Here is a 12,964-nt window from a genome sequence, read left to right on the forward strand (position 1 = left end):
AAAGAAACAATATCCAAAAAACTTAACATTTCTAGTTCTTGAGGAATACCGTCAGAAACTTCTTGCAGTAGTGGTCATGACACGCCTCCCATTTGAAAACTACTGATATTCTACTGCCATTCTTCATTTAAAAGAAAGCAATTTATCACTTTAATATTAGTTCAGCAATAGAGTTAGTTATTTGAAAATGGTATCAAAAGTGCTAACAAGTGTTTTATTGGGAGAAATACAATTGCAATTACTCAGCTCAAAGCTGAGTCCCTCCTAACCAAATCATGTATGTATATATATATATATATATATACATACATACACATATTGTTTAAGTTGAAATGGCTCTCTAGTGAAGCTACTTCCAATGCATTACGTTTTTTCAATCTCTGGTCTTAGGTACCGCAAACACAGTCATTAATTACTGATTTCTGCTAACTACTGTGTTATTCACAGACAAGAAACATCTTTTTTTTTTTCAGCTACATATGTCACTGGCTAAACTGATGAAGAAATATAATGTTCAATTAGAGATTTAAGCATAAAATACCTTTTTCAAAGTGTGCATTTTTGAAATATAAAATATTTACTTTGAAATGAAAAAATGTGTCAAGTATGCCCAAAAAATGCATTGCTATCTTCAAATTGCATTTTTTTAAAATTAAAATTTAATGTTTAGCACCATGAGCAACAGATTCTTCTCAAACTGATAGAAGTTCAAGATACACTTGTTTTTTTCTGGTTTACATTGAAAATAAACATTTGATCGCTTGCCTTTTTAAAGGATTGATGGGAAATTTTTTTTCCTGATTTTTAAGTAGTATTCACCTACAGACTTTGATTTTATAAGTAGGTTATAAGCAAAATATTTTATCATTTGTTTTTCTGAAGAATAACAATTTTTACTTTACTGAATTCCTCAAAAAATACATAAAAATATGTACATATGGTTATTGTTTGTTTCTTAAATCATAATAACATTTAAATTAAACAACATCGGTAAACCAGACAGAAAATCCAGGTATGAAACTCTGGAATATTCTCAAATGAAGAATTCTAAAACACAGGGCCAGAAAAGACTTTAAGAGGTCATCTGCTCTATTACCGTTAAGCCAGAGTTTTCACAACTCTTTAAGTGTTTGAAGCCAAACAGTGAGTGACAAAGAATATAAAAAGATCTCTGTTTCTTTATCAGTTGGAAACAGACACTCAAGAGATTGCATGCTGTTATCCAGAGTTAATTTCTTAGAGTACATGGTTTAGAAAAAAGATATAGTTGCTGAATTTTGTTATTAACAATGCCGTCTTCTAAACTGGACCAGGAAAAACTAGAGTCCTGTTTTTATCTGAAGGTTATAGGATTTAATGTATTAGTATTATATGTAACTGCTTAAAAGATATACTTGCCAATTCAAAAAGCAGATTTGTATTGTTTTGAGCAATGATAAATGGTTATAAAATAGCAAATCAGAGTGGATTAAATAAATCTAAAACCAACAGGGGACAAAAGCAAAGTGTTGTCATGAATAATGATACCAGAAGCCAAGCTCACAGACAACGTTATCTCTCCATTATCCAATAAATGCCATAGTACAAGGTAATGGAAGAACCAGTGATGTCCCCTGGGTTTAGAACCAGCACAGTGCCTAGTGGTCCTGACCGTAGCCTCCATGGTGCAGTGCCTTGCTGGCCTCCTAGCATCGTCGTTTCAGGCACCAGCTATGCATGATAATGATGCTACTCTGCCTCAGAGGGGAGAAGGAAAAACAGATCCCATGTTATAAGAGCATGGACCAGTGGAAGTGTAAGGAAACTTACACAGCATCTAGAGAGTATTTACTTTTATATACCTTCTTTTTTTATATATACCTTCTTTCTGAAGCATGTTTATGCAAGGTTCTGCCACTGCAATCTGATTTAAAAAGAACTTTTCTAATTTCAAATGTGTGCTATTTAGATTATCAATAGACTATCTGCAGAAAATATTCACTAAAGCATATGCTTTGCAAAGATGAGTATCATGGATGCCTCATAAAACTAACTGTTGCTAGTGATGTTCATAAGGCAGTTAAAAAGTTTGCCTCTTTGTGTCCTTTTCTCTTTCTCTCCCCTATTTCCTTTGAGACTCCTCTATTCTTGAATGACCCCATTTCTTCTGCTTCCTTTAGCAAGTTAAAGATGCATGGTAATGAAAAAAATCCAAAATCAGATGAAAAAGTCTAATTTGCTTTCTCCTTAGGTTTCCTGGATAATTTCATCAGGTGTTTCCCTTCTTAATGACTCAGCGGGTCTGGCCAAAAGTTACCACTGTTTGAAAGGTGTTTCTTCAAAACTTTACATGTATTGAAAGTAAATTTTTCAAGATAGTTTCCAATTTAGCTTAAAACTTCAATGCTGGTTAAAGTTTAATACATGTTTCTGTTAGGTATTCATGTGGAAACATGTATACAAATTTTCTAGATTCTGCTTTCAATGCATTCATGTTGAAGAGGGAGCATTGCCAGCAGTCAATGAACACTAATTCATTCAGCCATTTGGGGAATATAGTGGGTGTACTTCTTTGGATTAGTTCCTAAGGTTTTAAATTTATCTTCAGTGAATACGCACATCTGAACGCATTTGAATAAGCCAGTGACTCCATGTGCCTGTGAACAAACTGCTCTGGGAGACATAAAATTGCTACTCCAATTTCTGTTCCATTCTCACCAGGCAAGTGTGGTGGGTGGGCGCATGTGAACCCTGTGTCCGGCAGATGCTCATTCAGAAAAGCATAGGGTCCCTCCTCCTCCCTCTTCTCCACCTCCCCCACCGCCACCTCCCCACCACATGCACATTACAGCATGTGTGTGCTGTGTGGCCTAATTACACAACAGGGCATATGTTGCGCCAAGAAATGTATCGCTAGCTTTCTGGACTTTACTACCTACACTCCGAAACTGGAACCGGACTCTGTTCCTTGAAAGAATTGAGCACCCCCTTTGAGGATCAAATTTTCCTCACTCATATATTTCTGGAAATTGCACTGATGTTTGGCATTTATTAGTAACATTCAGGGTCTTTGAGTATTTTTCTGTCCCATGTTCTAAAGAATTCATGAGAAATGCTTACACGGGTGCCATTCTGTGCACCTTATTATGTTTTAACGACATTTCTTTATTGCCCAGAAACTTACTATAATCATTTCCTTTTTCCCTTTTTCAGGTTTGAACAGGCTTTTATTACCAGTTTGATCAGTAGTGTGGTAAAAACGAAGGACACTTATTTTTGGATAGCTCTTCAAGATCAAAATGATACAGGAGAATACACTTGGAAGACGGCAGGGCAGAAGTCAGAGCCGGTGAAGTACACACACTGGAATGCACGTCAGCCCCGTGAGTAGAGGGCACTGTCACACCACTTCTCCCTCCTGTTTTCTTTGCCCCCAAATTCTATCAACCTCACGGTCCACCTCCTCTGATTCTTCCTTAGTGTTTTCTTAATGCATAAATCAACTAAAACAATTACCACCGGTTCTCAGGGGTGATATATGGCTGGCCATTTTTTAAAGTATAATTCATATGAGTCATTTGACGAGTTCAAGGTATAAATTCATTGCTCAAGACCACACATGCCTTTGTTAGCAGAAGTCCAGTTTCTCCCTCCTAAAGTCTTTTCCTCATCTGCCCTCATTGTCCAAGAATCTCAGGGGCTTACTCAGTCCAGAATACTCTGTCATACTTCAAAGCAGAGTGAATGGCCACATTTGAGCATATCTAATCAGTTCACAGTCACTGCCACGTGACTTTGCTGTGGAATGTTACTTAGGTAACATTCTTGCTAGTCCATCTCCTCCATGGACTTCTGTGGTACCTTAGCCAGAATTTCAGAGTTACAGGTCTATTAATTCACCATCCTGTGCTCAGCTCTGGATCCCAAAGCATGAAACTGTGCCAGAGAAGCTAATGGTTTCAGCCATAATCTACACTAAAACCAGGCCCTGTGGACCAAGCTTTAGGCCCTTGTGTTAATCTTAGGTCACCAACCTAGATCCAACACACCTTTACCTCAGTGTGAACCCTGTTTGGATGCCTTGATCCCTTTATTTTTTGAAAAAAAATAATTTTATTTATTTTATTTATTTATTTTTGGCTGCATTGGGTATTTGCCGCTATGCACAGGATTTTTCTACTTGCAGCAAGTGGGGGCTACTCTTCGTTGTGGCTTGTGGGCTCTGGAGCACAGGCTCAGTAGTTGTGGTTCACAGGCTTAGTTGCTCTGTGGCATGTGGGATCTTCCCGGACCAGGGCTCGAACCCATGTCCCCTGCATTGGCAGGCAGATTCTTAACCACTGCACTGCCAGGGAAGCCCTTGGTCCCTTTCTTGCCTGGGGATCTCAATCAGGGCTACCCCAATAGACAATAGGCAATAGGTTATCTTTAAATTTGTATCTAGAGGAAATGGGTTAGAGGCCTCAAGCTCCTCCCTGAGGAAAGATAACTATTATTATAATATTATAATAATTGTTATCATATATCACATATATAACAATAATTAGAGAACTAAACACCAATTAAAAGATATTTTTAGAGTGGTTCAAAAAATAAGACCCAAGTATATGTTGTCTAAAAAAACCCCACTTTAAATACAGACACCTATAGATTAAAAGTAAAGGGATAGAGAAAGATATCCATGTTAACATTAATCAAAAGAAAGCAGGAATAGTTATATTAATTTGACACAGAGCAGACTTCAGAATAAGAAAAATTTCCAGGGATTAAAAATGGACATTACATAAAGATAAAAAAGTCAGCTCTAAAGAAGACATAACAATCCTTAATGTGCATGTACCTAACAACAGAGTATCAAAATATATGAGGGAAAAACTGATAGAACTCCAAGGAGAAATAGATGAATCTACTGTTATAGTTAGAGACTCTTAACACCCCTATGACAGAAATGGACAGATCCAGCAGACAGAAAATCAGTAAGGACAAAATTGAACTCAACAGCACTATCAATCAACTGGATATGATTGACATCTCTAGACTACTTCATCCAACAACAGCAACAGCAGATTACACATTCTTCTCAAGCTCATGTGGAACATCCACTGAGATAGACTACATTCTAGGCCATAAAACACACTTAACAAATTTAAAACAAGTCATACAATGTCTACTCTCAGATCACATGAAATTAAATAGAAATAAAGAACAGAAAGATAGCTGAGAAAATTCCAAAATACTTGGAGATTAAGCAGTACACTTCTAAATAACACATCGGTCAAAGAAGAAATCTCAAGAGAAAATTTTTTAACATTTTAAATTAAATGAAAATGAAAATACATTTATGAGATGAAGAGAAAGCAGGGCTTAGAGGGAAATTTATAGCACTGAATGCACATAATAGAAAAGAAGAAATATTGAAAATCAGTAACCTAAGCTTCCACCTTAGGAAACTAGAAAAAGAAGAGCATATTAAATTCAAAGTAGAAGAAAAGAAATAATAAGAATTAGAGCAGAAATCAATGAAATTGAAGACAGGAAATCAATAAAGAAAATCAATGAAGCTAAAAGCTGGTTCTTTGAAAATATCAATGAAATTGATAAGCCTCTAGCCAGGCTCACTAAGAAAAAAGAGAGGAGACACAAGTTACTAGTATCATAAATGAAAAAAAGGGACATCACTACAGATCCCATGGACATTAAAAGGATAAAAAAGGAATATTATGAGCAACTCTATATCCATAAATTTGACAACCGAGGTGAAATTGACCAATTCTTTGAAAGACACAATCTACCAAAACTCACACAAGAAGAAATAGACCCTCTGAATAAGCCTACATCTATTAAGAAATTGAATCAGTAATTCATAACTTTCCAAAACAGAAAGCAGCAGGCTCATATGGGTTCAACTGGTGAATTCTACCAAACATTTAAGGAAGAAATCATACCAGCTTTCTACAACTTCTTCCAGAAGTTAGAAGCAGAGGGATACTTTGTAACTCGTTCTATGAGGGCAACATTACCCTAATACCAAAGTCAGACAAGGACATTACAAGAAAAGAAAACTACAGACCACTATCTCTCATGAACATAGGCACAAAAAATCTTTAACAAAATATTAACAAATTGAATCCAACAATGTATAAAGAGGGTTACACACCTCAGTCAAGTGGAATTTACCCCAAGTATGCAAGGCTGGTTCAACATTTGAAAACTTATTAATGTTATCCATGACATCAACAGGCTAAAAAAGCAAAATCACATGATTGTATCAATAGATGCAGAAAAAAGCATCTGACAAAATTCAACACCCATTCATGTTAAAAACTGTTAGCAAACAAGGAATAGAGGGGAACTTCCTCAACTTGATAAAGAACGTCTACAGAAAACCCACAGTTATCATACTTAATGGTGAAAAACTAGCAGCTTCCCCACTAAGATCAGGAACAAGGCAAGGATGTTCCTTTTCAACACTCTTTTAAACATTGTACTAGAAGTCCTAGCTAATGCAATAAGACAAGAAGAGCAATTAAAAGGTACAGATTGGAAGAAAAAAATAAAACTTTGTTCACAGATGACATGATTGTTTATGTAGAAAATTAGAAAGAATCAAAAACAATTCCTGGAACTAATAAGCAATTATAGCAAGATTGCAGGATACAAGATTAATGCTCAAAAGTCAATTGCTTTTCTGTATACCAGCAATGAAAAGGGGAACTTTAAATTAAAAACATATTACATTAACACCCCTCAAAATGAAATTTTTAGATATAAATCTAACAATATATATAAGATCTATAGAGGAAAACTATAACCTTTAATGGCAGAAATCAAGAAGAACTAAATAAATAGAGAGAGATTCCATGTTCATAGGTAGACTCAGTATTGTCAAAATGTCACTACTACACAAATTGACCTACAGACTCAATGCTATCCCAATCAAAACACCAGCAAATTATTTTGTGGATATTGACAAACTGGTTCTAAAGCTTATAATGAGAAGCAAAAGACCCAGGATAACCAACTCAGTACTGAAGGAGAAGAACAAAGTCAGAGGATTGATACTACCTGACTTCAAGAGTTATTATAAATCTACAGCAATTAAGACAATATGGTTTTGGCAAGAAAAAAAAAGACAAATAAATCAATAAAAAAGTATAAAGAGCCTAGAAATAGACTGACACAAAAATATTCAGCTGATCACTGAAAAAGAAGCAAAAACAATACAATAGAAAAAACTTTTTGACAAACGGTGCGTGGCCAATTGCACATCCACATGCCAAAAAAAAAAAAAAAAAAAAATTAGACACAGGGTTTACACCCTTAACAAAATTAACTCAAAATGGATCATAACCCTAAATGTAAAACACAAAGCTTTGACATTCCCAGAAGAAAAGATAATAGAAAACCTACATGACCTTGGGTATGGTGATGACTTTTTAGATAAAACACCAAAAGCAAAATCCATGAAATAAATAATTGATGAGCTAGATTTCATTAGAACTAAAACTTCATTAAAACTTGTGCTCTGAGAAAGATAATGTCAAGAGAATGAGAAGACAAGCCACAGAATGGGAGAAAATATTTGTAAAAATCATATCTGATAAAGAACTGTTATACAAAATATACAAGGAACTCTTAAAACTCAACAAGTAAACAAAAAACCCAATCTAAAAATGGACAAAAATCTTAAAGAAGATATATAGATGAAAAGTAAGCATATGAAAATATGTCGAACATCATATGTCATTAGGAAATTGCAAATTAAAACAACGAGATACTGCCACACACTTATTAGAATGACCAAAATCCAAAACACTGACAACACCAAATGCTGGCAATGATTTGGAGCAACAGGAGTGCTCATACATTGCTGGCAGGAATGCAAAATGGTATAGCCACTTTCAATGACAGGTTGGCATTTGCTTACGGAAGTAAACATACTCTTACCATACAATCCAACACTTACACTCCTTGGTGTTTACCCAAATGAATTGAAAACATGTCGACACAAAGACATGCATACGGATTTTTTTTATAGAAGCTTTATTCATACTTGCCAAAACTTACAAGCAATCAAGATTTCCTTTAGTAGATGAGTGAATAAACTGTGTTACATGCAGACAATGGAATATTATTCAGCGCTAAAAAGAAATGAGCTATCAAGTCATGAAAAGACATGGAGGAAACTTAAATGTGTATTACTAAGTGAAAGAAGCCAATCTGAAAAGGCTGCATACTGTGTAATTCCAACCATATGACATTCTGGAAAAGTCAAAACTATGGAGACAGTAAAAAGATAAGTGGTTTCCAGGGGCTGGGGGAGGGAGGAGTTTATAGGCAGAGCACAGAGGATTTGGAGGGCGGTGAAACCATTCTATATGATACCACAGTGGTGGATATATGTCATTGTACATTTGTCCAAACCCACAGAATGTACAACATCAAGAGCGGCCCCTAATGTAAACCATGGGCTTGGGGTGATAATGATGTGTCAATATAGGTTTTAACAAATGTACCATTCTTGTATGGGATGTCAGAAGTAAGGTACGTGGGGCACAGGGTATAAGGGAAGTCTGTACCTTCTGCTAAATTTTTTCTGTGAACCTAAAATGCTCTAAAATATATTGTTTATTTATTTATTTTTAAAAAATCTATACTTTTAAAGGATGCATGCAAGGTGAAGTAAGACAAATTAGATTCTTTGTGTATAACCATTGGTTTAGGAAATTTGTATATAAACCGGTGACTGCATAGCTCTAAACAAGAAACATCACAATTCACTCAATAAACAACCTTCTCATTCTACAAATTTATGAATGTTATTAAAATGCAGAGAATAGTAAAGTTCCATGTCACACTATTACTGGAAAAAAAACCCAGGTATCATTTCTAATATACTTTGTAATTTTGTGAGGAGTGTCTATACCTGTCAAAATAAATTAATATATTTTGAGTAGACAAAGTTCTTAGTTTTTAATGTTATCTTCCTTGGGGCATATTTGAATGTCTAAAATTTGGAATTGAAGCAGAACTCCTTGTCATTCATAAGTTTCTGCTGTAATTTATTTGAGTGGCACTACTCTTTTTCTCTTTTCCCTGAAGCAAAAATAATACCGTGATGCTCAGTTTGGCTGCTCAGGCTGATTGACATTGAGTAAATTGTCTCTGAAAATGTAAATCTTTTTTTGAAGAAAACAGCAATATAAAAACCCCTGTGTTTCCTTTTTTCTTTTAAATTGCAGTTTGCAGAAACACCATCCTAAATGACATTTTTTTTTCCTGCCTGTCACAAAAGAATCCAATAGCTTGGTTCCCATGTCAGAACCTTAATCCAGCCCAGACTGACTACATAAATTGACCACTGAACAGGAAGCCTGCAGCTTTTTATAAACTCAGTGAAGACTCTGTCCTTATGTCATATCATCAAAATATTCAATCTGTGGTGGAATCATAGTCCTGCCATTTTTTCAACCTTATATTATGTTCACCAAATAGCATAATGAACCACCATATATACCCATCACCCAGTGTCATCAATAATCAACCCATGGTCAATCTTGTTTCATCTATACTCCCACCCACTCCTCCCATTTCCCATATTTTTTCATAGAAAATCCCAGATATCATATCATTTCATCCATAAATATTTCAGTGTTATCTCTAAAAGATAAAGACTCCTTTTTAGAAACATGACTATAATACAATTATCACAACTAAAAGTAATTAACTATAATTCCATAGCATCATAAATCTTCAGTTAATGCTCAAATTCCTAAATGATTCATAACTATTATATAATGTATTTTAGAGTTCTTCATTTGAATCAAGATCAAGAAAAGGTGCATGCACTGTAATTGGTTGGTATATCTCCTAAAGTCTGTTTTAATCTGTGTTTTCCTCTTCCTTGCCCACTGTCATTTTTTAAAATTTTTATTTGTTGATGCAAATGTGTTTGTCCTGTAGAGCTTCCTTCAGTCTAGGTTTTATTTTATTTTATTTTTTGCAGTACGCGGGTCTCTCACTGTTGTGGTCTCTCCCATTGCGGAGCACAAGCTCCGGACGCGCAGGCCCAGGGGCCATGGCTCACGGGCCCAGCAACTCCGCAGCATGTGGGATCTTTGCGGACCGAGGCACGAACCCGTGTCCCCTGCATCGTCAGGTGGACTCTCAACCACTGCTCCACCAGGGAAGCCCCTAGGTTTTCTTACTGTATCCCCACAACACATTAAAAATGTGTTACTCTTCTGGAAGAGGCCCGCCTGCTATTCTAGGAAGTAACAGTTCACTAAAGAGTATATACTGCTTGTTGAGCTGGAAGAATAACAATATACTACCTTTGGTATAAAAAGCAAACATTTGAGTATTCTTTGCACTGAGTGTCACAGTGCTAATAAATGGAAGTCTTTAATATAAAAAAAGTTACTCTATTCTTTTTATTTTTCATAAAATTGATATTTTTAAAATGACATTTTTAAAAAGTTGGAATCAGAGGCCTGATCTAAATCAGACTCTTATTTTTTTGGAAAGACCATTTCATAGATAGTTGTATGCTCCATATGGAGGCATATAATGTCCAGTTCTCTTACTATTTGCAATGTTAGAAGCCATTAATGATCGATGCCTAGATTCATGGATTCATTAGGGATTTCTTCATAGCTTCATAGCTGGGATATTTCTATAAAGAGATAATTTCCTGCTATCCTTACTAAAACAACAACAAAGAGACTATGGTACTTGGTATTTTAAGAGAAGTAACCATTCAGGTAAAACAGGAAAAACAGTTTTGATCCATACTAACTAGTGCCACTGATTAAAGGGAAAGATGGCAAATAGGGCCTTTCTCATTTAGGGAGAAGCTAATGCATTAGAAACCTAAATGTACTTTGTACTTAGATTAAGGATTCAATATAAATGGAGGCTGCTCTATGGTGAAAGAAAACAGGTTAGTCCATCCTTTAAGACATTCAAAAATACTCTTCCAAGTTATATTAGAGTTTCACAGTTATTTCATAGAGAAAATTTTGCATCCATCCATAACTCAGGCTCTGTGACAAAAGGTTTGTGTTTCTAGATCTAGATAGCACTGTGAAAAAGGTATGTTTCACTCATGGGATAACTCCAGAGTATTTACCCTAATTGTCTCAAGTCAGTGGAAATCTTCTCTCAGTGACAAGGAAAATGGGATTGCTTAGTCAGATCTGTTTTCTTGAAACTGCCCTACGCATGGAAAGGAGAACCGTATCTAGCCAGCAGATAGATAGTTATCCATTTTAGGTCACATCAGAGTACTGAAATGAACCAACACATAAATGAGGACAAACAGCCTCATTTCTGAGCACCCTTTGGGTATTTCCCATATCTTTTTATAAATATATAGGTAACTGTCATACACACTAAAAATGTGGTAGTAGATCTTCAATGAAATGCTATGGTCTCACCAAGGAGAGAAGCATGACCAGGGGAAAGAGAGGGAGCTCCATAGAAATGGAGAAGCATAGTTAGAGGGGAAGATTCAAGCATTCATTCAACAGCTATTTATTGAATGTCCACCTCCTCTGTACCTTGACATTGTCTCATGGTAGACTCAGTTAAATATGGTTTCAAATTCCAGATCAAACCCTCAAGAACTACATGGCCCTAAGGCAAGTTACTACACCTCTGTGCCTTGGTTTTTCCATTAGTGAACTGTAGATGCTAATATCCACCTCAAAGAGGTTTTGAAGTTAAATAGGAAAAAGACCATATAAAATGCCTAACATGGTATCAGGCAGATAAGCAGAACTCCATGAAACCTCACCTTCCCTGACCCAAAGCTTCACTTTTCTCCACGGAGAAGGAGAGGAGAGAGATGGAAGGTGGCTGGGGCAGAGGGCCTGAGATTAAGGATGTGAAAGTTGTTGCAGGGAAAGGGAAATGAGTAGACAGGCTCAAGTAAAATAATTGTCTAAAGGCCCAGTTATGATTCCCTCCTGCCCTGAGGCCACAAATAGATTTTGTTTGTTTTCAGGTATACGGCCAGAGAAGTGAAAGATGGCGGCTTTCCCAGGTTGGTTCAATTTACTATAAGGCTAGATAGCTTTACCAAATTGAAGAGACTAGACTAGTGAATTGGAATTTCTTAATTAACTGAAAGTGTTCCCATTTGTGTTTGATGGAGAGGGTAAAGGGGCGGGGATAGAGGGAGGCTAAGGCAGGTGAGGAGAATCAGTTCAAATGTGAGATTCACCGCTAAGGGATAGGATGACAGTTGCTCTTTTCCAGTGGGAAATGAGTTAATCAAATTGGAGAACAATTTCTCTGGGAGAAGAAACACCTCTGCTCTTTTCCACACCCTACCCTTATTATTTGGCTTCACAAGCATCCCCACAACATAAAATTATAAATTTGGTTTATATCTCCCTTAGCCCAGTCTCCCTTTATTATACCACTTTACTGCTTCTTTGAGGCTGAGACTCTAAAATTTAGGTCAAATGTTTCATTAAGTTAACCATTTTCGAATACCAATAACACTACTGCACACTTTTTATCTTCAGAGCAGCTCACAAACATCTTCTTCGCTAATGAAGATGAGTTGAATATCTAGTGTCTAAAACCAAAGCTATTTAATCATTGTCTGATGTGGGAAAGTAAGACAAAATGCAAGACCAACAAAAAAGTATATCGCATTTTAAACTTGCTGATTTGAGCTTTTTAAAAATTCTTTGAACATGCAGGCAGAACCTGTGCCACAAAATCCCAGCTTTTGTAATGAAAACAGTCAAAATAAGAATAGAAGCAACATCTTAGTGATGGTTTTAGCCCTTCATATCTTTCAGGGAGCTTTTTAATATATTATTTTATCAGATCTTCACGAAAATCCATAAGAAGAAAAGGAATTATTGCCCCTATGTTTTAGACAAGGCTTTTTGTGATTTATGAACCTTGAGTTTCAAGTTACTAAGTATTTGTGCTGGGACTAGAACCCCAGAGTTCAGACCCCAAGTCA

At 35.9% G+C, this 12,964-nt stretch overlaps 1 protein-coding gene across 1 annotated transcript in view; it reads left to right on the forward strand.

Annotated features, from left to right (window-relative positions):
* Window positions 1-12,964, forward strand: part of PLA2R1 (phospholipase A2 receptor 1) — a 116,974-nt gene that overhangs the window by 53,331 nt on the left and 50,679 nt on the right. Inside the window, 1 exon segment of the mRNA XM_060016699.2 lies at window positions 3,193-3,362. Coding sequence (XP_059872682.2) covers window positions 3,193-3,362 — 170 coding nt within the window.

The sequence above is a fragment of the Delphinus delphis genome, chromosome 7 (assembly GCF_949987515.2).
Source record: "Delphinus delphis chromosome 7, mDelDel1.2, whole genome shotgun sequence".
NCBI classification, from domain to species: domain Eukaryota; kingdom Metazoa; phylum Chordata; class Mammalia; order Artiodactyla; family Delphinidae; genus Delphinus; species Delphinus delphis.